This window comes from Microtus pennsylvanicus, chromosome 13, assembly GCF_037038515.1.
Source record: "Microtus pennsylvanicus isolate mMicPen1 chromosome 13, mMicPen1.hap1, whole genome shotgun sequence".
NCBI classification, from domain to species: domain Eukaryota; kingdom Metazoa; phylum Chordata; class Mammalia; order Rodentia; family Cricetidae; genus Microtus; species Microtus pennsylvanicus.
This window is the reverse complement of record NC_134591.1, coordinates 20759785-20785462: the sequence shown is the minus strand read 5'-3', so window position 1 is coordinate 20785462 and position 25678 is coordinate 20759785. Positions and strand designations below refer to the sequence as shown.

Sequence of the window (25678 nt, the reverse complement as noted above, 5' to 3'; positions counted from 1 at the left end):
TCGGTCCCATCTTCTGTGCATTTATTGACAACTTGTTCATAGATCTAGAACTTACCATAATAAATTAAACCCTTTTAAAATGACACTTTCCAACTGGACTTGTTTATTTAAGACAGTGGTTCTCAACCTTCCTAATGCTCCAAGCCTTTAATACAGTTCCCCACGTATCCCAAACATAAAATTATTTTCGTTGCTGTTTCATAACTGTAATTTTCTACAATTACAAATTGTAATGTAAATGTTTTTGGAGATAGAGGTTTGCCAAAGGGGTCACGACCTATAGGTTGAGAACCACTGAATTAAGCAAAGATCATGCCTTATTGATAGATGTGTCTACACTGTAGCAAAGGACCGGCACAAGCAGTTGTCCTGACGATGCACGTGGGTTTGGAGCCTTGTGCGCTCTAGGAATATGTCTTTTTTCTTTTCTTTTTTTTTTAAACTCCCTAATTGAGTCTAGTTTGCTACAAGTTTGAAGATGACTGGCCTAATTTATTATTATACTATTATAATTTATGTCAGAGATGCCCCTAGGCTATGTACAGTAAATAGTTGTTGTTTAACCTTTGTAAGTCGTGCCTACTACAGAATGCATGTGTTTTAGGTCACTGATGGACATCCCTTCTGGTTGGAACTTCAGCTCACTTGGAGACTGTCTCATACGGGGATCTGTTGTTGATGGTGAACTCTCAGCTGAATGAAAGTCTCATTTAAACAGGAGTCCTCTTGAGCTGATAGGAATGAAATTGGTTGGGCTTCACCCCACAAATGTTAATCATTTTAGCTATTTATAATTTTTCACTTCATTTTTGCTTTTAAAATATTTTATAAATTTTTTCATTGTGGTTTTAAGTACATACGGGATCTTTATGTTTACATTCGCATATATCCACAAAGTGCTACCCAGATCAAGGTGCAGAATGTTTTTGACCCTTTAGAGGCTTAGATCCCTTTCCAGCTACAAGGCACTTTTCCACTATAAGGTAACCAGAATTAGAGTCTGTGATGTTGGCTTTTTGGTGAAAGTGCTAGACTTCTGTACATGTCTTTTGGTGGACATAGTCACTCTTTTCTCTGTGTTTACACATGGAATTTGTAGTAAGGATAAAAAGTTTCATTGAGCAGATGATGACAATTTACACTTTTAATAGTGATGATTTATAATGAACAATTAAGATTATGTTATTTGAGGATTTTAGTGAATTTTCTGTTTGTTCCCCTAAATTCTTATTGAGAAAAAAAACCTAAATATACAAAGGAAATTCTGTAAATGTTGTTATATAGTTTCCAGAGCTGCAGTTTTTGTTGAGGAATTTTCCCATGTTTGTAACTCTCTCTTTTCTCTCTCTAGGATTGTCTTCCTGTGGGTTGGCAGGCAGTTCTAGGACTGCAGAATGGGGCTTCGGATTCACTTTGTTGTTGACCCACATGGTTGGTGCTGCATGGGTTTGATTGTCTTTGTCTGGTTATACAATATTGTTTTAATTCCCAAAATTGTCCTCTTTCCTCACTATGAAGAAGGACATATTCCAGGCATTTTGATAATAAGTAAGTTTCTAAGTCTTCTTATCTTATATAAACATTTTTTCTTACTGTGAACGTTCTGAAGTACAGTGTCTTCATAACTTTGAATATGCTATTTCAGTAGTACTGCTAACCTTTCATTACATTACAGTTGTACAAGACAGTAGCTTTTCTGGACTTGCAGAGTTAAGATACTACCTCCATATTCATTTCACTCCGAAAAGTCTGTGAAGACAATTTTGTTCAAGAGAAAAGCGTGAAACAGTTCTGTCTGTTTGTTATTTAACTGCAGACATGGGCGGTTATTGATCGATTGATTGCTGTTTTGAGACAGGGCTTCCCTCTGTGACCTCGAGCTGCCGTTCTGCTGCTGCCTTTTCCATGCTGGGCCCCAGGCATGCGTCACTGTGCCTGACTTGAAAATGGAGGCATGATAGGGAAGAGGGTGGAATATTTTACTAGGAAATGATATCCTAACGAGTCATGACCCTAAAAATGACGCATAAGGTCATCCATAGTGTTTACAGCTTTCATGTCCTTCCCCTCATTCTGATCTCATAGCAGCTATAAGAAATATAATCCTTATTTATACAAGTAATAAGGCTGATCCATATTGCTATGTATGATCATGTGGTCTTGGGACTCAGAAGGCTGATGCAGGAAAATGGTGACTTGTAGGTCAGCCTGAGCTCTTTAGTAAGATGTACATCAAACAGACAAGCCAACAAACAAACACATTTACTTTGTAGTCAGGCACACATTTGGTGAGCACTGTTTGCTTTTTATGTGTTCAGTGTGTTGGCTTTGTATTCCCCCACAAAAGGCCCATGTTTTAACTTAAAATGTATAATTATGGTGACTGAATCTCAGTTGTTCCTTAATATTATTTTTATGGTTACTTTAAGTTTTTAATTCTTCATTTTTTAATTTTTAAGAGTACATCTCTTAAGATTCATCAACAAAGGCAATTAAATATCACTAATTTAGGATAATTTTGAAGGTGGAGTTGATGAAAGGTTAAATGTAGAATTCTTTTTAAGTGCTGTTTGATCCTTTTAAATGAGTCCATTCATTCATTCGTCATCATCAGAGGCCACTCTGAAAGCATCTCATTTATTTTAAGTTTCTCAGTTATTTTAGAAAATGATATTTAAATTGGTATGTTTAGTATGACTATCATCCTGACAAGACTATTTGATGAGTAAAATAAATTGTCTTCATTTTAATATCTAGTTTATTGATAAGGTTATTCTGACGGGATTGATTAAAATGCACTTTTAAACTTTATGCTTGTTGATAAAACATTTTAAAGGGCAAATGCCTAATTTCTTTATTTAATTTCATGTTACAGTATTCTATGGCATTTCTATATTTTGTCTGGTTGCCTTAGTGAGGGCCTCCTTAACTGATCCTGGAAGACTCCCTGAAAACCCCAAGATCCCACATGCAGGTAGGGTTTTCTTTAGGTTTATTCATTTTGCTGATGCTAGAATTATTAAATTTATTAACACCTTATAAATTCAAATATATGGTTTATGTAAACTATTGACACCACTTTGAAACATGTCTGTTTTCAATTGCAAGGCCCCTCCCACCCCCTCATTTTGTGGCTGTTCTTTTCTCCTCACTCCTTAGATCCATATATATTCTGACCATAGAGGTCCTTTTTCCTTCTGTGTGTACATGTTGGTGTGAACTGTATCTCTAGTCTCCAGAAGAGTGTGCCTCTTACACCAAATAAATACCTGTTAAATGAAACAAATTACCTGAGAAATTCTGGTTTATTTAAGAACGGGATTTTCACCTTGTGATATTGATAAGTTGCTTAGAGAAAATACTTTCAGTGTTATGGACACTATTTCTTGTCTTCTACAGATCCAAATAACTTGATGAAAAATTGAAAACTTTTGATCCTGATATCAATTAAAGATAATTTTTTTTTATTAATATGTTGCCAGATAACCATTTAAACCATGAAAAGAAATGAATTGGATTGTTTATTTTGTTATATACCAGATATAATGGAAGCTCACTTTTATCTCTTTTGAGCTTATTTTTTTATTTATATTTTAACTTTTAGAATTCTGTACTTTTCTATATGCTTTTATAGTCCATTTAGGAATCAGAGCATTTTCAATAGTAAGTTAGTGGTTTCCTAACTTGTACCTCAGTGTCCAGATCACAACTGTATTAGTTAAATCAGAATGCTTGGACAATGACCCAGGTGTGAGGGAATCTTGCTGACTTAGGGGGTTCACATTTTGTCTTGTCCTACTTGAGGGAGCCAATTTTCTTCTTAAGAGGCCAAAGAACTTCTTCATTATCCAATTAAAACAAACAAATGAACAAACTGTCTTTATTACATTTTAATTTTTTCAAAGTCTACAAGTCTCATATCACATGATTCTTCAGATAATTGAGTTAGATGAGCTAGATTAGGAGTGTCTAATCTAGGACGGGCCTAGATTACCTAGTTGGACAGATACATTGCTGTCACAAACATAGACCTTTCACTGTCATCTTTTTAACCATGTGTGTATATATATTAATTTTTTTCTTTTGTCTTTTATTTTTGCTATATTTTTAGGGGGGTATCGGAGTTGTCATGCGCTTTTTGGTACTGGTTATCTGATGGTTTTTTTTTTTTTTTTTTTTTTGGGCAGGGGGTTTCTGTTTTGTCTTTGTTTTTTTTTCCGAGATAGGGCTTCTCTGTGTAGCTTTGGAGCCTGTCCTGGAACTCACTCTGTAGACCAGGCTGGTCTCAAACTCACAGAGATCTGCCTGCGTCTGCTACCAGATGCTGGGATTAAGGCAGGTGCCACCACTGCCCAGTGTAAGTACGTTTTTTAACTTAGTAAAAGTTGCCACTCTAACAAAGAAGAATAATACAGCATGAAAGATGTTGAAAATATAGAATCATGTTGTTTTGTTTTTTTTTTTTTTTAGTAAAATCTTGAAGGTTGGGAAGTTTCATATAGTTGGGTTCTTCAGAAAAAGAAACTTAAAGCCATAATAATTAAATGTTATAAACATTTTTATTGAATCACACAGAACTATTTTATATACAGTTTCTTCTTTCCTTTTCTTCTTATTTCTTTCTTTGTGTGTGTGTGTGGAAAGAGAGAGAGATACTGAGCGCACACCAAATGGGTGTGCATTCTCAGCCACTTATGTGCCACAGTGTGTTTGTAGTGGTCAGAGGACAATTTTCGGGAGCAGTTTCTTGTTGAATAAGATATTGAATGATAAAAACCCTCTACTGTATTGAAGCACTGAAGCAGGGTGTCCTGTTTCTGCAGCTGCATGGAGTATTCTAGGCTAGCTAGCCTGCCATCTTCTAGCTGATTCTGCTATCTTTGCCTCTCATCTAGATGTTGGTCTTTTTTTTTTTTAAGAATACCTTCAGCATACATGTGATTCACTAAATATGAGGCAAAGTTAAACACCAGGGAATATCCTTTTTCCCTTGAGAAGGTACTCGGAATTTGATTTTAAAACCTTTGAACATGTAGATGTAGTAGTCAAATGAGATTGTTATATCTATATACATTATTAAAATTATTTACATGTATATTTGAAATATATATAGAAAAAGTGTTGGATCTTAAATATTACTGTCTGAAGAGCTGGGTGAGGTGGTACCTGCCTGTATTCTTACCACTCAGGAGGCAGAAGTAGAGGAATTACCTACAAATATTGAAGGCCAGCCTGAATATGTAGTGAACTTCAGGCAAGCCAGGGTTAAATAGCAAATGTGTCTCAAGAAAGAAATATTTTTTTTTCTTAAATTTCCTGTGAGTTTCATTTAAAAAAAATTAAATGGGGACTGGAGTGATGGCTCAGTGGTTAAAAGCACTGGCCACTCTTCCAGGGGACTCAGGTTTGATTCTCAGTACCCACATGGTGGCTCACAACAGTTTGTAATCCTAGTAGAGGGCACCACGAATGCGCATGCACAGACATATGTGCAGGCGAAACACTCACGCTTATACACATAATCATAAAATAAAATCTTTAAAAAATCATTAAATGGTTTTTGGCTTAGGATTATGACAGAATTTTCAGTACTTTCTGAAATGGCTTTAGATGTTCTTAGGCGATTTTGTGCTGTGTATGCACAGTGTTCTTAGCACTGAAAATTATAAAATCAAAAGATCAATCAACTCTGCAAAACATTTGAAAACTTTCTGTCTTGCAGTATCAAATATCCATCAAGCTTTCCTTATGTGAAAACAAACAAGCATAAGTATTATTGGTATGAAATTCTTTAAATGTTAAAATCTTGTGTAAACTAAATAATTTCTTTAAAATAATTTGTGATTCATCCATAAAGTTTGATTTGTAAACTCATTTACTTATATAACTGGAATCGTATAAGAATACCTCTGACAAGAAGGGGTTACAAATAGGGTAAGTTAAGAGCCCTGGTTTGGGCAGCAGAGATACATAGAGAGGGGTCTCTATGGCCAGGAGTTCTCTTCCCTCAGGAGACAGCAAGTTAGGCATGGAATAAAACATTGATCTCTGTAGACTGCTACATACTAATTCATCATAAGATGATAGAATGAAGGCATATTTGTGTTTTAAATGGTTGATTTGAAAAGTCTTTATGTGAATACTGGCCCACTGTGGAGAATCTCTTTGTGTCTGCTTGTGTGAATTGTCAGTGTCAGCGTTGGCTGTGGGTGTTGAGTGTAGCGGGACCTACATGTAGCTGGGGCCACCATGAGGAGTTTCCACTCTGTGTGTTGTAGCAAGGCCGGCTCGAGGTCTTTAAACCACTGCAGTACTGTGTCTCTCATGATTTGTTCCATTAAAAGAGGATCTGTAAGAGATGACTTTTTAACATAGTTAATATGATACAGATTTTACTACTTTTTTTTGTTTGTTTGTTTTTTTGAGACAGGGTTTTTCCATGTAACACTCCTGGCCATCCTGGAACTCACTCTGTAGATCTGCCTGCCTCTGCCTCCTGAGTGCTGTGTAAAGGCCTGTGCCATCACTGTCCAGCCAGATTTTGCTTCTACTTACCTGTTTCTTTCAAAAGATCTACAGCAGAGTGTTTGTCTCACACTTTTCTATCAAAATTAGAGTATTCAATTAAATCAAAGTAATAGAATTTAAAAGAAATCTTTTAGAAAATTGAGCACTATTGCCATCTTCTTTTAAAAACATTAGACTCTTTTTTAAAATTTTAACTTTTGTATTTGAGCAGGCATTTAGTGATTACCACTGTTATGCAAGGGCCCCACTCTACATGATAATATTCACTCTGAGAACTACTATGTCTGTCCATTTACCGTAAGATTATGGAGGTAGTAGAAACATTAAGAAATTTTAAGAGTTTTATTATGATAAAACTTCATTTTAGTAACTGTAAAGAATATGTATCTCATATAAGGAAGCAATTATTTAATTTTGGATGATAAATTAATAGCTTTTATAGATGTGATTAGAATAATTTGTAATGAAAACAAAATACCTTTTATCTTTACTTCTGCAAATCTATAATTGTAGGCTGCTTTCTAATAGTCCAGAGGAAATTACTGGGTATATGGCACGAGCTGATGCCAGTACTGAGGAGGCTGTAGTAGGAGTATTGGCAGTTCAAAGCCTGGGTTGCATAGTAGCAAGACCCTGTCTCATAAAAAAAAAAATACCCTCATCTTTTTATTTGCACTAAATACTAATGATTTTTCTAACCTTCACTTCTTTATTGGATGCCTTCTAAACCCAATCTGACCTCCAGCCTGCTCCTAATATACACATCCAAATTAACTAAAAAATAAAATGCTTTAGAGAAATATTTATAAGATTGATTTCAACTTATTTATGTACTGAAACTAAGACTCAGTATTATTTCTTTGTTAGTGCTCTTATATTAAACAATTTCTATAAATTGATTTGTATAAAATTCTAGTGTTTTGATAGAGTTTAGGGTTTTATAAAATTACTTACATTCTCATGATTTTTTTCAGAGCCATGCTTTCTGTTATTTACTTAGAAATAATGGTATTGTATTTTTATAATGTTAAAATAGAAGTGTATAAGAACAGAACATATAGCAGCACTTATGGCAGAGGTGCTTGATTATTTTGGAGACCCAGAAAAAAAGAGGAATGTCTTAGAGAAACAAGTTGAAGCTTACCTGTGGAATTTAGTAGTGGTTACTGAGTCTCAGCTCCACCGGCTGTTGTTACAGAGTCTCAGCTCCACCGGCTGTTGTTACTGAGTCTCAGCATCACTAACTGTTGTTACTGAGTCTCAGCATCACTAACTGTTGTTACAGAGTCTCAGCATCACTAACTGTTGTTACAGAGTCTCAGCATCACTAACTGTTGTTACTGAGTCTCAGCATCACTAACTGTTGTTACTGAGTCTCAGCATCACTAACTGTTGTTACAGAGTCTCAGCATCACTAACCGTTGTTACTGAGTCTCAGCATCACTAACTGTTGTTACAGAGTCTCAGCATTACCGGCTGTTGTTACTGAGTCTCAGCATCACTAACTGTTGTTACTGAGTCTCAGCATCACTAACTGTTGTTACTGAGTCTCAGCACCACCGGCTGTTGTTACTGAGTCTCAGCACCACCGGCTGTTGTTACTGAGTCTCAGCACCACCAGCTGTTGTTACAGAGTCTCAGCATTACCGGCTGTTGTTACAGAGTCTCAGCATCACTAACTGTTGTTCCTGAGTCTCAGCATTACTGGCTGTTGTTACTGAGTCTCAGCATCACCAGCATGCCTAATTCCTAAATAATCTGCTTTCTTTCTCAGAGCGGGAGCTGTGGGAGCTGTGCAACAAGTGTAATTTGATGAGGCCAAAGCGATCCCATCACTGCAGCCGCTGTGGCCACTGTGTAAGAAGGATGGACCACCACTGTCCTTGGTAAGTAAGTAGATGATCATCAGTGCTTACAGACAGCCACAGGATTGCTGCTGAAAGTACCCTACAACATGAGTGTGTTGGTGCACATCTGTAATCCCAGCACTTGGGAGCTGAGACAGGAGGATTAGTTAATGATAATAAAAAAGAACAGTCTGAGAACCTTCCAGCTTTAAACAGAAATAACACTTAAGTCATTTCATTAAATTTTTTAAAATAAAAAATTGGTTTTTGCAACTCCAAGAATAAATATCTGTAGAGATTTATCTCTGCTAACAAGAAGACATTTGTGCAGAAAACTTCAGAATTAACACATACCCAACCAAATATGCAAAGGACTAGGGTGCGCACATCAAATGAGGCAGTGCCTGCAGAGCATTTGGTGCATGGCCAGATGTGTGGGAGCACTTACCTAACAGCTACCTACTGGGGCTTCTAAGACACAATGGCCACTGCTTCAATTCCTCCTTACTCGTTAGAGAACACTTTGCAGATTTGCTAATAACTCCCTTCCACTCCTTATGCCTTTTATAGTATTTTCTGTTGGATATTATTTACATTTTGTGCGTGTTGGATGTATATAAGAGCTAATTAGCTGTTTCTGTGGAACTGCCAATATATTTGGTCAATAGGGGGCTCTGTTGTAATATTTAAAGACACTATTAAAAAGTAGATTAAAAAACCAAATGCTCTGAGCATCTCTTGTATTTCATTTCAAAGCTGTCACAAAAATTTTTGAGCAAGATATTATATTTAATTCTACTTCTCTTACATTGGATCTTGTTTATATTTAAATTGGTATAGCACTTATAAATTGATATAGCAGTTTATGAATATATATGCACATATATATGAAGTTAACTATATAATAACTCTTTAACTTAAAAAACAGCTCATTTACCTACAGTCGATTGAGGAAGACATTTCACCTTTGTCTAATGATGCTAATCAATTTCACCTCCTTTATTATGATAACTTTCTCTTATTTATGACTATATTTTTATAGCATTGCTAGTTAGCAAAATTTTAGTTTACATTGTTTTTCTTAACTATGAACTGTTTATTTAGACTTCCAAAGACTAGAAAAACAGAAGAATATTTTAAATAAAAGTACTTCAGGTTTTTTTAATTGTCTAAGTCTACTAACAGATATTATATACTAGGATATGCAGTGTTAAAAAAAATGTGCCTCACATTTTAAATAGATTAGTTTTCAACTTTCTAAAACTCGGTGTTACTTATATCCACAATAATAAAACATAAAAAACCCTGTGTGAAATCTGCATTGAGATAAATGGTAATCACTTTGAAAATTCATAGCACTTTTTTATATTAGTTTTCCTTATCAGTTAGAAAGATAATAAATATTCATGGTAAAGTTAATGCTTCCTTACAAGAGAATGCTATAATTTAAAGTTTAAAAGAATCATCTGGGCAATGCGTCTGTTAATACTAGTGATCTGTTTTTAAGAGGTAAAGACTAACTTGTTGGTGAGGAAATGAAGTACCCTTTAACTTGAACTGTGATGCTGAGAGATTTCTGTCCGTAGGTTTCTTGCTTCCAGTATCTGTTTCAGGGTATTGGTGGGAGGAGAGGGGTGTAGAAAGAAACTGGAGATTAGCAAGGAAGGTTGATCTAGACTCGGGAATTTCTTCCATTGAATTTCCTGCAGAGCACTGCTGTTGTCCAAGTGAGGGTGTCCACAGTATTAATTGGAGACAGAGGTTCTTAATGTTCTCAGAACTGCAGCATTCCAACTGTCAGAGCTTCAGAGTCGGTGGCCAGCTCTCAGACGCCTCAAAGTCTTTGCTTTCGTCTCTGACCATTCTTTCTATATAGTTTAAGCAGAGGCATACAAGAGGGCTCTGTGCCTGTCAGAGCTCCTATGGTGTCTCAGAGCCTTGTTCCGGAGCCTGTGGAGGAGAGGAGGGGTGGGGCAGCAACAGCTGAGAGCCCTTTCATGCCTGAGTGAGCGCACTTCTCTTGACAATAAAGCTTTTAATTCTCCTGTTTACCAATAGTGCTCTGTAGCCTCAGATTAAACCCACAAGCATTTCAGCTCTGTTCTGTTTGATATTTAAAAATAATGCAAAACTACGCATCTTAAAAGAAACAATTTAAGACACAAATTAATCTTAACACACATACATGTGTGCATATGTATGGACATATGCACACATGTATACACATATACTGTACATGTGCATGCATGTCTATACACACATGCACACGTGCACACACACATGTTATATGTGTCTATACATACACATGCACACACGCGTACATGCATGTTATGTATGTGTGTATGTTTATGCACACACATGCATACACATATGTCATATGTGTGTCTATGCATACATGCACACATATGTGTATGTATGTGTCTATACATATGTACACATGTTTTTCCCTTCTTGGTGATAGTATATTATTCTATTCTTGGTGATAGTATAGTTCTGTTTTAAAAGGAAAATATTCATACAATTTTGATAAAAATAGTTTCATATTGGAATTTTAAGTTAGATTTTTCTATGGAATCTTAAAATAGACTAATTTTGTAGCAATAGAATTTACTCATTTTAAACCAACCTTGGCAGGTTATGATTATAGCATCATCATCTTTCTAGTTGGACTTCGCTGTTGTTTTGGCAGAGAGGACATGAAAATGATTTTGAATATGTTTTTATTTTTAGCTGCCAAGGATACATTTGTCTTATAAAGTAAAAATAAAGTTGTGTGCCTCACAGGTCTATCCAAGTAGCGAGTTTGGGCTGTTTTTCCCTAAAGTATTCGGATTGCTCTCTTCTACTAGAGCGCTTTATGGCAGGGCAGGGGTGCAGAGCGAGGTTCTCCTTCTGACCCTCTGGACCACAGTATCTTGCAACTGAAGGTCCTCTGGCCAGCAGCCTAAGTGCGCTGCTCCTCTGCCCACCTGCTCTCCCGCCTCACCCAGCTGCTGTGACTTACAGAGGCACTATAAACGTGTATCTTAAAGAGCTGGCTTTTACCTTCATGATCCTCATATGGGCATCTTTCTAAAGGCTCCGTGTTTCTTTCTCTCTTTTTTTTTTCAGGATAAACAACTGTGTGGGTGAAGACAACCACTGGCTCTTTCTGCAGCTGTGTTTCTACACTGAGCTTCTGACTTGCTACGCACTGATGTTTTCTTTCTGCCACTATTATTATTTTCTTCCACTAAAAAAGCGTAATTTGGTAAGACATGTTTATATCCACTGATGTCAGAGCAGCCGTGTACACCTATAAACACAATGGCTCCTTAAACTACCGGAGTGGCGGGCAGAGATAACAAAGCTAGCCTTAGACCAGTGAGCTTCACACTACACCGAGACTGAGAAAGTGTTAGACAAGTCTCTTCATAGCTGTTTGTGTTTAGATATCTTCAGAAAATACAATATTAGTTCTTTTGGTATAGGAGTTTAAAAATAACCTAAAATAGTGAAAACAAAGAAAATGTATCAATTTCTTGTTTTTAAAATAAAAACAAACATAGATTAGTTTATTTACTTATTTTACTATTTTAAAAGTTTCTTTCTTCTCTCCTCCCAGATCCTTCCCACCTTCATGCCTACGCAAATTCAGGTTCTTGTTCTTGCTTGTGTTTCTCTCTCTCTCTCTCTCTCTCTCTCTCTCTCTCTTCAAAAACAGAAAAAAAAAAACCGAAAAGACAGAACCACCAAACCATAACCAAAAGAATTGGACATAAAAAGCCTGTTTTGTGTAGGTCAGCTATTCCTGAGCATTAGGTCTGCCCTGGAGTGTGGATAATTAATTACATTTTTACAGGTTCTCAAAAATAGTTAACTTTTTGAGAAGAGGACTCCTTTCTCTCGTTTTAGTTTTTGCTTTTTAAGACTAGATTATGGAATGTAGCCCAAGGTGACCGTGAACTCTTGACCTTCCTGCTCAGTCTCCTAAAGTGCTAAGATGACAGGCATGTGCCACTTTATCTGGTCCTCCTTGGTAGTAAGATGAATTTCTAGGATGTTCTAGAGCAGTGGTTCTCAACCTTCCTAATGCTATGACCCTTAAATGCTATGACACAGTTTCTTATGTTGTGGTGACCCCAACCATAAAATTAATTTTGTTGCTTCTTCATAACTGTAATTTTGCTACTGTTATGAGTTGTAATGTAAATATCTGGATGGTCTTAGGCAGCCCTTCTGAAAAGGTCCTTCAGCCCCCAAAAGGGTCACGACCCAAAAGTTAAGACCCAGTGTTCCATTGTTCCAGAGTTGCCTTTAGGTACACATCATTTGAGCATTGCCCAGACTTGCCTACATGGTGAGGATGCTGGCAGCTCCAGAGCCTTTGGTTCACCTGTCTCAACACTGTGCTGTGGGCTTCTCATGTTAGTGTTTCTAGTTTTTATAAGAGAAAATTGAGGATAATGGAGTAAATAAGGTACCGGACACAGAAAGGGAAAGATTACCCAACTGATTTTAGTTACAGAGCTGGGATTGAGCACAACCCTGTGTTACTTTTCATTTTATTTGGACTTTAATTGTAGTTTTAAAAAATGCCGTGTGTGTGTGTGTGTGTGTGTGAGAGAGAGAGAGAGAGAGGGGGGGGGAGAGGGAGAAAGAGAAACACAGAGATAGAGACAGAGGTGGGGAAAGCTGGAAAAGAGAGAGCACATGCAAGTCCAGAGATATAAGAGAGAAAGAGAAAGAAGAACAGGTGGAGGGGTACTTTTTCTGTACTATTTACACTGTTTATGGCTTTGCGTTTGACATGCCATATATAGGTGTGTCGTTAAACTGTGTAATGCAAGTAATGGGAGTCTCAATTTTGTGTGTAGTTGCTTTTGGTGCACAGGCTTGTTCTGAGACTTGACTGTTGTGTGTGACTGCTGACCTCAGTGGGGCTCTGTCTTGAATGTGATTGGATTGTGATTGTTAAATATGGTGTACGTTATTAAAGCTGGGTCCAATAGCTGGATCAAATTCAAAGGACAGTTTTGCTTCTTATTGGCACTGATCTTTACCCTAGCTCCTCATGCAAGCTGGATGAGTGCTTTGCCACTGAGCTGTAGCCCGAGCTCGGTTCTTTGTTTTGAGACAGGACTCACTAATTGGCCAGGTCCATCTTGACCTTAGTTTCACTCTGGTACCCAGACAAACTTGGAACTTGTAGTCTTCCCCTCTTACCCTTCAGAAAAGATGACTGTAAATGTGAATGTGAATCTTTGGCATTTTTCACACTGCGAATACAGTTCCTGTTTCTATTAGGGTTTTAGAAATGTTTCATCTTGCTTAAGGTTAATTTGTGGCATGATTGGTGTTAGTTAGAACATGTGAGTTCTCCAAGAAAACTGTTTGTGTTATAATTGGGCCTCAGAAGTATCTTAAAATTGTTCAGTGGACTGAAGATCACAGTTTTCCAAAAAGCTAGAGAAAAGATGTAAGAACAGTCAGTGGAGAGGAAAAGATCCTGAAGAGAGACCAACTTGCAGGGCAGGGCGGGGCCGCAGCCTCTGCCCCTGGAGGTTAATTGGATCTCCACAGTTAGCTGATTTTGTCAGTAGGTTTTACTGGGGGATAAGACAGCTGTTCTCATTTTTCCATGCGTAGTCTATGGCTTCTTTTGTGTTACAACAAAGTTGAGTGGTGGTGACAGACTGCCTGACTGGCAAAACTCAAAAATATTCAAGATTTGGTTCTCAGTATTAAGTGTGCTGACCATGGTAGTGGAAAACTCACTTTGAAAACAGATGCGCTAGGTGCAAATGCTTAGCTTCTCTTCTTGTGTATGTAACTTAACAGATTCTGTAACTCCTCTGATTGTAACTTCATGCTCTGAAAAATGTGAATGATAATGAAACCGAATAAGTTAATAACTATATACAGCCAGGCGTGTTTGTTTTTGTCTATCCTAGAACTCTGGAGGCCGATTGCAGGAGCATCAGCAGTTCAGAGTCAGCTCAGCTACAGAGCAAGTTTGAGGCTAGATAAGGCTAGATAGATAAGACCTTATCTGAAAAAGTTAAAGCAACTAAGAAAAAAATATATGCAAAAATCTGGTAAATAGTAGATGTTTACCTTATGTTACATTGGTTTTACTAAAACCCTCAGAAGCAGAGAATATTTTCTTTAGCCGCTTCATTTTCATGGAAAAATTATAAACCATTGAACAATATTATTGGGGGTTTGATGACAGATAAAAGAAATTCCAGTAACAAAAAAAAATGGCACAATAGTACTTATACGGAAGATTTAGAAATTTGAAATTGCAAGAACTTTTTTTTCTTGAATACTCGGCAGTGAGAACACAGCTTAGTGAATAGAGCCCTTGTGCCTAGTGTGGCTGCACACACTGTCATCCCAGCGCCGGAGCTTGTGACCAGTGCGCTAGCCTAATGGGTGGACTGCACATCAGCGGGGGACCCTGCCTAACGTTGTCCTCTGTGTCACCCAGCGTTTACATGGACCTGCACACACGTGAACATGCACACTGTGTGCACACACACAACATAAGAGATCACACAGTTCAGTCTAGTTTTTCCTGTTGACTTCTGATTTATTAATGGTAGCTTTTCTACTCTACTCTCTTGAGTTTTTAATTCTGTTACTTAGTACCTTGCACTTTTAGAATTTCCATTTGTTACTATTTCTCATAGATCAGTTTTCTACGGAAATTTCTGCATTTTGCCATTTTCTTGAATATTTTTAATGTTATTTCTTAATATTTTGAAGATTTATTTTTAAGATTAATTTACTTATTATGTATACAATGTTCTGCCTGCATATATTCCTGCAGAGCAGAGGAGGGCACCAGAGCTCATTACAAATGTTTATGAGCCCCCACGTGGGTGCTGGGGATTGAGCCCAGGACCTCTGGAAGAGCAGCCAGTGCTGTAACCTCTGACTCATCTCCCTGGCCCTTTTTAATTTTATTTCATGTGAATGAATGTAGTGCACCACATGCTTGTCTGGTGCCATGGAGGTAATCTGGGAAGGATGCCCTGGACTTGGAGTTGGGGTTGGTTGTATGCCACTGTGTGGGGTGCTGGGAATCCAACCCACATTGTCTTGTGTTAACCACTGAGCCATTTTTCCAGTCCCTTCTTGAACATTTTATTTAAAGTTATTTTTATGTCCATACCAGATATTAGTCCTATACCCTGATAGACCTAGTACTGGGCAAATTGTATGGCCTGTTGTGAAGATGTTGATGTGTTTTAACTCCAGATTTAATTTTCTCTTCTTATTTTCTTCTGTATAAGATAAAGGAGAATGTTTATCTTGACCCCATCAGATGACATGTTTTCCTCATTGTGAATTGGGCTTAGTGAGGTGACTTTTTAGGAGAACATTGTGCATTTTTATTTTGTAGGCTGTTTGGTTGCTAAGTTTTATGAAGGACTAGTTTCAATTTTCTGTTACTCCTCTTTGTATCTTCCTGGGGTTTCGACTGGTGGGCTGAGGTGTCTGTTGTGGATTGTATTCTCCAGTGCCTTCCCCATGCAAGAGAGCATGCAGTAAAGAAGGTCCCGTTGCCTTTGAGGCATCTCTGCCCTGGGATCTCGGCCTATGTTCTGTCTGGATTGGCTGCTGTCACTGTGTTGCATAGCTGTTCATGGACTGGATTTATCTCACTTTTCACATTGTTGGGGTGTTGTGGGATCCCACACTTGTACACTGTTGAAAATGTATTGCTGTGATTGGTGTAATAAAAAGCCGAATGGCCAATAGCTAGGCAGGAGGTACAGGTGGGACTTCTGGGCAGAGAGAGAGAGGAAGTAGGAGATGAATCTAGGCGCTCAACAGACATCAAGATAAGGAGGAAGTCAGACAGACAGAGTGAAAGAAAGGTAAGCCAATAGGCAAAATGTAGATTAAAATAAATAAGTTAATTTAAGTTATAAGAGCTAGTAGGACGAGCCTAAGCTAAAGCCGAGCTTTCATAATTAATAATTAATAATCAGTCCCTATGTCATTATTTGGGAGCTGGAGGCCAACAACAAAGCTTGTGTTACATTGGGAAACTTAGTATCCTACAGAGAATCTCTCACAGATGTCGGTGGCAGCAAAGCTTTCGTTACTGTTTTTTTTTTTTTTTTTTTGCAGGTGATTCTAATCATTGCTGCCTAATTGTGCAACACCAAGGGGCAACACTGCTGCCCTAACCTATGTAACAAGGGTTCTTTGAAGTTTGAAAACTTATGTGGCCCTAAGGTTTGAATTCTATTGGGCTCTGGACGTACTTCATAGTGAGATAGAGATTAGCAAAACAGAAGAAAAACAGTGTGAACCAGGAAAACTACAGGCTGCTCAGTGGAATGGTCAAATTTGAGGTTAAGTCTGCTGTAAAATACTGACAAGTGTTGTTGGGCTAAGTAATATTCCACTGTTGTTTTTATAGAAGTCCTTTTGAAGGTGACATTGTAAAAAGTTACCACTAATTTCAGTGGGGAAGCCACCAGTATCACATTGACTTTTACAGACATTGTAGTCCATATGTATTTATAGGACTTTCTTCATAACCTTTTCATATTTCCTATGATCAATAAAAACCTGTGTCCTGCTTTTGAGGATGTGTGGACTATAGGCCGGATTGAGTCAGCCCTCTCTCATCCACCTCCTATCTCTAGTTACTTGAGATGTGCAGTGAAGACCCCAGAGATCCTGAGCTCATTTGGAGTTAATGGTTCCTGGGCATCTTTTGTGCAGCAGGTGTGTGCTTGACCCTGATCCCATACTTCTCTCCTAAAAGAAGTGAGGTTTCTCCCTGCTTTTTCTGGATGCTCTTTCATGTAGACAGGTGGCAGTAGAGCCTCTTTCCTCCTATCTCCATCCCAAAGCTGAGTGCTTGTCTTCTAGGTTGGGAAAGACTGTGTTACCAACTCTTGGGTACAGGATAGTTTTTAAGGTGAAAGTGTTTATTCACTTACAAGAATATAATTGCCTATGAATGGCACTTGCCCAGTGTCCGTGAGAATCTGGTTGTTATGAATACCTCTTGAGAAAGAAAATTGAGAGAAAGCAGGCTATTTGCAAATTTTGGGTAATGAACCATTTGGGAATCTGATTTTCCATTTCTTTTTTTCTGTTTTTAGGAGATCTCTTTCTGAGATGGAGTACTTTAGTTTCTTTACAATTATCCCCAGGTTTTCCTTTTTCTTATAGTAACTTCATGCTTAAAAAAAAATCGTATTTCCCCCTGTAGTGTTGGGGAATGAGCCTAAGTTCTGTGCATGCTGGGCAAACCCTCCACCACTGGATTGCCCACCTGCCTCATGCTTCTTCTTAATGTTTACCGTCAAAAGACCACCTTGCCTGGATGTTTGTGAAGTTTTGGGGAAATGCTTGAACATATTCATTGTTGAGGGAAGGAAGCTATAGAAAGTGTAATGGGTAAGGCATAGTTCAATGTGAATTGATACCCCAAATAGAATTTGTTTGTTTGTTTGTTTTTGGTTTTTCGATACAGGTTTTTTTGTATAGCTTTGGAGCCTGTCCTGGAACTCGCTCTGTAGTCCAGGCTGGCCTTGAACTCATAGAGATCCACTTGCCTCTGCCTCCCTAGGGCTGGGATTACAGGCGTGCGCCACCTGGCAGGATTTCTTTCTTAAACTAATTTATATTGCAGTTCTTCTGCTAGGAAAGCCCATGAAGTTTCTATGTTTTATCCTCTTGAAAACAGTAATTTAAAAACTACAGGAACTGGATAGATGGCTTTGTGTTGAGAGCACTTGCTGCTCTTGCAGAGGATGCTGGTTTGGTTCCCATCACTCACCTAGTGGCTCCTAACTATCTCTAGCTGCTGTTGATCTGACACCCTCCCCTGGGGTCCGTACACCAGGCACACAGGTTGTATAAGGATGCAAAAGACTTATATCATGATATAAAATGACTAGATATTAAGTTAAAAAATTCCCAAGATCTCATTTGGTGTGAGAAAATAATAAATAGGTATGTAGAATTTACCAGAAATTTGAGTAACAGGCTTGGTGTTTTTTTGTTTTTTTTTTTTTTTTTTTTTTTAGCAAATAGAATAAAATAATCAGTTTTGGAAAATGTGTAAAGCATAAGCTTTGAGTCGTTAGGCACTGAATTTGTTTGCCTTCTTCATGACAGTGTAATGCTGGGTTTTTCTTAAAACTCTTGGAATTGATGTCGTATTTTAATTATTGGGATAAAAATTATTATAGGGTTTAGCAAACTCATTGTTTGTGAGATAATTTACTATTCTAATTAAGTACATTAAATGGAGATTGAAGACAGTGAACTTTCATCTTTGGCCAAGGTCTGTATTTGACTGTTACAATACACTTATTTTTAAGGGTTTCATCAGCAGATGTTTAGTCACTTGGTGTATTACTGAAATAAAAGAAAACTGCAGATTCTTAATTAAATATGAAGGCAGGTAAACTCTCAAGTTATATCTAGGGCATAAATCTTTCAGCAGTGATGTATTTTCCAACTTTTATCTTAGATTAGATAATTCTTTCTTGTATATTATTGGAATAGCGGAGTGCCCCTGAGACTGTGAGATGGTGGGGACTCAGATCTGTGCTTATCTGTGCTGAGAAGCCATTTGACAAGATGCCTGGGGCCGGTGCCTCCTGAGGGAACAGTGTCTCATGTAGCCTAACCTGGCTCAAACTTGCTGTGTATCTCCCTGCCTCCACCCCCAAGTGAAAGCATTGTAGGTAGGTGCACCATGACTGGTGTGCCTGAAAAACTTTTAGACAATTTTATACTAGCATTTAAAAAAAATTTAAATATAGATTTGAAATATACTGTCATACTACAAAATTTGCTCTTCAAAGAATAACAAGTTAATAGAGTCATATTTGGATGAATTCTTACTTTTTTGAGGCAGCCTGCATTTATATTTTTATCTAACATAAAGATTGTTCAATCTATCATACAAAGATGTCGTAGTAGTTTAATTTTTTTTAAAAAAATGTATACCCACTGGCACTAGTTATTGTAGACAGTAATTACTATCTATGAGAGGGTCAGGAGTATTTTGAGTAAATAATCTGTAGTGTTAGGAGTAGAGGGTACACAGCCAGTCATTTGTGGAATGCCACTTCAGGTCTAAAATTAAGCTTTTAAAATTGTTTTTAGATGAAGTATATTCAAATTAACTTCTGGGCCGGGCGGTGGTGGCGCACGCCTTTAATCCCATCACTCGGGAGGCAGAGGCAGGCGGATCTCTGTGAGTTCGAGACCAGCCTGGTCTACAGAGCTAGTTCCAGGACAGGCTCCAAAGCCACAGAGAAACCCTGTCTCGAAAAACCAAAAAAAAAAAAAAAACCCAAATTAACTTCTGATTGATTATTTTATAGTTATTTTTATGTGAAGGGCAAAATCAAACAAACTGCATTTAATGACATGAGAGCAGGGGTGACAGGAGGGGAAGAGAGGAGAGAGAATTTAAACAGCTGACTTGCTAATATTTGTAGAGGAAAATGAATAGTGCTCAGTGGCCAGACTCTGCTACTAGCAAGATCCATTACTGCTGTCCTGACTGGAGCGTGTCTGCGGATTTTGTGTCTTAGAATTATGCTACACATTTCTTTGCCTAGGCTTTTGTCTAATAAAAACAAAGATAACCAGAAGAATTGATTGCAAGTACCTTTAGATATTTCTAAGTCTCAATATAATTTAAAAAGTATTTGTTTATAATCAGCCTTAAAGTTAATCTGACTTCTGCTGTTTATTACTATTTCAATACTTGAGGCCTTAATGGTCTTCACTTACTTAGCATATGCAAGGTCAGTTGTTTGTTATGGCCCTGAAAATGGAGAATATTGATGAAATACATATTTAGCTTTATGAAATTTTGATGAGTAAAACAAAGAAGAGTGTGGGATTAAAATCAATATGGAAAAATAAACTTTTATTTTATTTTAGTGTAGTTTAGTTTAGTTTAGTTTATTAGTGTGGAGGAAATATAGCTTCTTTGTTCATGTGTGCTGACTCACTGCTAGGGATGCTCTCTGTAACGTCCACAGATATTGGTGGACAAAAGCAGTCAACGCTAGCGGTTGTCAGTTATTTATGGCAGTGTATTCTTTTTCTGTCTTGACAGATGGAGCATAGAAACTTTGTAGCAAGCCCTGAGATGCTATAATAACAGGTTAGCTGTGTATGTCTCCATGAGACAGTTTCTGTGGCATCTAGTTGTAAACAGCAGCATTCAACATGGAAGACATAGCAGCTCTCGCACCTGAGACTGTCAGCCTCTGAGTTTAAATGGTTAAAACAGGGGAGCAGTGTTGTCGTTCTACTGAACACTGTAGGGCTGCACCTAGTTGTGAATTTAACAGGAAAATATGTTACTCAGTTTCTTATGAATTGCTCCAACTTTTTAAAGAAATTCTACTGATAAAATATGGTAAGACAACAAGTTTTTTTTCTTTAGTATTCACTGTTTGCCTGGAAATCAGGTGTTGGTTGCATTTGCTCTATGATAACGAAGTTGCATGTGCATATATACAAAATGTAATGTTTGATTCTGGGTATTCAGATGTAATGAAACTGAGAGAGTTTCTGTTTCTTCAGAGAAGGTGAGAGGACAGAGAATTACAAGATAAACTTATAAGCACTCCACCTATATTTTGGAATTGATGAAAGGCCCAGATATGCAGATTAATAATACAACTGTAAGGATTTTAACACTAGAATAAAATGTATTCTTATTATAAAATAAATTTTTATATCAACATTAGTCTCTGCATATGAAATTGATTAGTCATTGTGAAAACTCAAATCTGTTTGTTAGATATGTCAGATATGATGCAATTTATTTCTTGGAAAACCAAAGAACCCAAATCCCTCAGTGTTAGACTGGTTTGCATTGGGCTAGGGCAGTCATTTTTAAAGAATTTGTTTCTATTTTAAACTCTAAAATATTAAGTCTCTATATATTTTGTCATTTAAATTTTTATGATTACAACTTCCCTTTTTACTGTTGTACCCTTTATATATTCATGAACAGTTTTACATGTAGAAGTGAGCACAAACATTAAAATATACAGGCCGGCGAGCAGGCCACAGTGCTATGTGGGCAGTATTGGAAATATGTTCAATTTGTTAAATATAGCTAATATCCACTGTTGTGGCATTGCTTTAAATATTTGTAATATCCCATTATAAATAATGTATTTCTGTTGGTGGGCAGGCACATTGTTCTCAGTCTTACTCATGTCAAGCAGTCCTCACATCTTTTCTGTCCAGTGCCTGTGGTTCACTTAGTTTTGTAGCTCAAGTATCTCAATATATGGACAAAAGATGAAATTTAGAATTTCCGTGTTAGCAGATTAGAAGTAGAGAACTTCTTTTATCAGAAGAAAGTTTTCCAAAACCCAGGGAAACAAAGTCCTCACAATCCAGCACTGTGAACTGAAGAAATGCTGACTTCTTGCTCTGTGATGGACAGTTAGACCTGGAGACTCTGTGATGGACAGTTAGACCTAGAGACTCTGTGATGGACGTAGACCTGGAGACTCTGTGATGGACAGTTAGACCTGGAGACTCTGTGATGGACAGTTAGACCTGGAGACTCTGTGATGGACAGTTAGACCTGGAGACTCTGTGATATACGTAGACCTGGAGACTCTGTGATGGACAGTTAGACCTGGAGACTCTGTGATGGACAGTTAGACCTGGAGACTCTGTGATGGACGTAGACCTGGAGACTCTGTGATATACGTAGACCTGGAGACTCTGTGATGGACAGTTAGACCTAGAGACTCTGTGATGGACGTAGACCTGGAGACTCTGTGATGGACAGTTAGACCTGGAGACTCTGTGATGGACAGTTAGACCTGGAGACTCTGTGATGGACAGTTAGACCTGGAGACTCTGTGATGGACAGTTAGACCTGGAGACTCTGTGATGGACAGTTAGACCTGGAGACTCTGTGATGGACGTAGACCTGGAGACTCTGTGATATACATAGACCTGGAGACTCTGTGATGGACGTAGACCTGGAGACTCTGTGATATACGTAGACCTGGAGACTCTGTGATATACGTAGACCTGGAGACTCTGTGATGGACAGTTAGACCTGGAGACTCTGTGATGGACAGTTAGACCTGGAGACTCTGTGATGGACAGTTAGACCTGGAGACTCTGTGATGGACAGTTAGACCTGGAGACTCTGTGATGGACGTAGACCTGGAGACTCTGTGATATACATAGACCTGGAGACTCTGTGATGGACAGTTAGACCTGGAGACTCTGTGATATACATAGACCTGGAGACTCTGTGATGGACAGTTAGACCTGGAGACTCTGTGATGGACAGTTAGACCTGGAGACTCTGTGATATACATAGACCTGGAGACTCTGTGATATACATAGACCTGGAGACTCTGTGATATACATAGACCTGGAGACTCTGTGATGGACAGTTAGACCTGGAGACTCTGTGATGGACAGTTAGACCTGGAGACTCTGTGATATACATAGACCTGGAGACTCTGTGATATACATAGACCTGGAGACTCTGTGATATACATAGACCTGGAGACTCTGTGATGGACAGTTAGACCTGGAGACTCTGTGATATACATAGACCTGGAGACTCTGTGATGGACAGTTAGACCTGGAGACTCTGTGATGGACAGTTAGACCTGGAGACTCTGTGATGGACAGTTAGACCTGGAGACTCTGTGATGGACGTAGACCTGGAGACTCTGTGATGGACAGTTAGACCTGGAGACTCTGTGATATACATAGACCTGGAGACTCTGTGATATACATAGACCTGGAGACTCTGTGATGGACAGTTAGACCTGGAGACTCTGTGATGGACGTAGACCTGGAGACTCTGTGATGGACAGTTAGACCTGGAGACTCTGTGATGGACAGTTAGACCTGGAGACTCTGTGATATACATAGACCTGGAGACTCTGTGATATACATAGACCTGGAGACTCTGTGATGGACAGTTAGACCTGGAGACTCTGTGATGGACGTAGACCTGGAAACTCTGTGATATACGTAGACCTGGAGACTCTGTGATGGACAGTTAGACCTGGAGACTCTGTGATATACGTAGACCTGGAGACTCTGTGATGGACAGTTAGACCTGGAGACTCTGTGATGGACAGTTAGACCTGGAGACTCTGTGATATACGTAGACCTGGAGACTCTGTGATATACATAGACCTGGAGACTCTGTGATGGACAGTTAGACCTGGAGACTCTGTGATATACATAGACCTGGAGACTCTGTGATGGACAGTTAGACCTGGAGACTCTGTGATGGACGTAGACCTGGAGACTCTGTGATGGACAGTTAGACCTGGAGACTCTGTGATGGACGTAGACCTGGAGACTCTGTGATATACATAGACCTGGAGACTCTGTGATATACGTAGACCTGGAGACTCTGTGATATACATAGACCTGGAGACTCTGTGATATACATAGACCTGGAGACTCTGTGATTGACAGTTAGACCTGGAGACTCTGTGATGGACAGTTAGACCTGGAGACTCTGTGATGGACAGTTAGACCTGGAGACTCTGTGATATACGTAGACCTGGAGACTCTGTGATATACGTAGACCTGGAGACTCTGTGATATACGTAGACCTGGAGACTCTGTGATGGACAGTTAGACCTGGAGACTCTGTGATGGACGTAGACCTGGAGACTCTGTGATATACGTAGACCTGGAGACTCTGTGATATACATAGACCTGGAGACTCTGTGATGGACAGTTAGACCTGGAGACTCTGTGATGGACAGTTAGACCTGGAGACTCTGTGATGGACAGTTAGACCTGGAGACTCTGTGATATACGTAGACCTGGAGACTCTGTGATATACGTAGACCTGGAGACTCTGTGATATACGTAGACCTGGAGACTCTGTGATGGACAGTTAGACCTGGAGACTCTGTGATGGACGTAGACCTGGAGACTCTGTGATATACGTAGACCTGGAAACTCTGTGATATACGTAGACCTGGAGACTCTGTGATGGACAGTTAGACCTGGAGACTCTGTGATATACGTAGACCTGGAGACTCTGTGATGGACAGTTAGACCTGGAGACTCTGTGATGGACAGTTAGACCTGGAGACTCTGTGATATACGTAGACCTGGAGACTCTGTGATATACATAGACCTGGAGACTCTGTGATGGACAGTTAGACCTGGAGACTCTGTGATATACATAGACCTGGAGACTCTGTGATGGACAGTTAGACCTGGAGACTCTGTGATGGACGTAGACCTGGAGACTCTGTGATATACGTAGACCTGTAGACTCTGTGATATACGTAGACCTGGAGACTCTGTGATGGACAGTTAGACCTGGAGACTCTGTGATGGACAGTTAGACCTGGAGACTCTGTGATGGACAGTTAGACCTGGAGACTCTGTGATGGACAGTTAGACCTGGAGACTCTGTGATGGACAGTTAGACCTGGAGACTCTGTGATATACGTAGACCTGGAGACTCTGTGATATACGTAGACCTGGAGACTCTGTGATATACGTAGACCTGGAGACTCTGTGATGGACAGTTAGACCTGGAGACTCTGTGATGGACGTAGACCTGGAGACTCTGTGATATACGTAGACCTGGAGACTCTGTGATATACGTAGACCTGGAGACTCTGTGATGGACAGTTAGACCTGGAGACTCTGTGATGGACAGTTAGACCTGGAGACTCTGTGATGGACAGTTAGACCTGGAGACTCTGTGATATACGTAGACCTGGAGACTCTGTGATGGACAGTTAGACCTGGAGACTCTGTGATATACATAGACCTGGAGACTCTGTGATGGACAGTTAGACCTGGAGACTCTGTGATATACGTAGACCTGGAGACTCTGTGATGGACAGTTAGACCTGGAGACTCTGTGATGGACAGTTAGACCTGGAGACTCTGTGATATACATAGACCTGGAGACTCTGTGATGGACAGTTAGACCTGGAGACTCTGTGATATACGTAGACCTGGAGACTCTGTGATGGACAGTTAGACCTGGAGACTCTGTGATGGACAGTTAGACCTGGAGACTCTGTGATGGACAGTTAGACCTGGAGACTCTGTGATATACATAGACCTGGAGACTCTGTGATGGACAGTTAGACCTGGAGACTCTGTGATGGACGTAGACCTGGAGACTCTGTGATATACGTAGACCTGGAGACTCTGTGATGGACGTAGACCTGGAGACTCTGTGATGGACAGTTAGACCTGGAGACTCTGTGATGGACAGTTAGACCTGGAGACTCTGTGATGGACAGTTAGACCTGGAGACTCTGTGA

General features: G+C 39.0%; 1 protein-coding gene across 5 annotated transcripts in view; it reads left to right on the top strand.

Annotated features, from left to right (window-relative positions):
- Zdhhc21 (zDHHC palmitoyltransferase 21) overlaps positions 1 to 25678 on the top strand; it is a 55636-nt gene that overhangs the window by 10581 nt on the left and 19377 nt on the right. For 4 of the 5 annotated variants that reach the window (XM_075947081.1, XM_075947082.1, XM_075947083.1 and 1 more), the window contains 4 exons: positions 1352 to 1548; positions 2876 to 2974; positions 8303 to 8414; positions 11487 to 11625. In XM_075947081.1, the coding sequence (XP_075803196.1) occupies positions 1395 to 1548; positions 2876 to 2974; positions 8303 to 8414; positions 11487 to 11625 (504 nt within the window). In that variant the 5' untranslated portion in view covers positions 1352 to 1394. The remainder of the gene's footprint in view (positions 1 to 1351; positions 1549 to 2875; positions 2975 to 8302; positions 8415 to 11486; positions 11626 to 25678) is intronic. The other variant, XM_075947085.1, reaches the window with a different exon arrangement.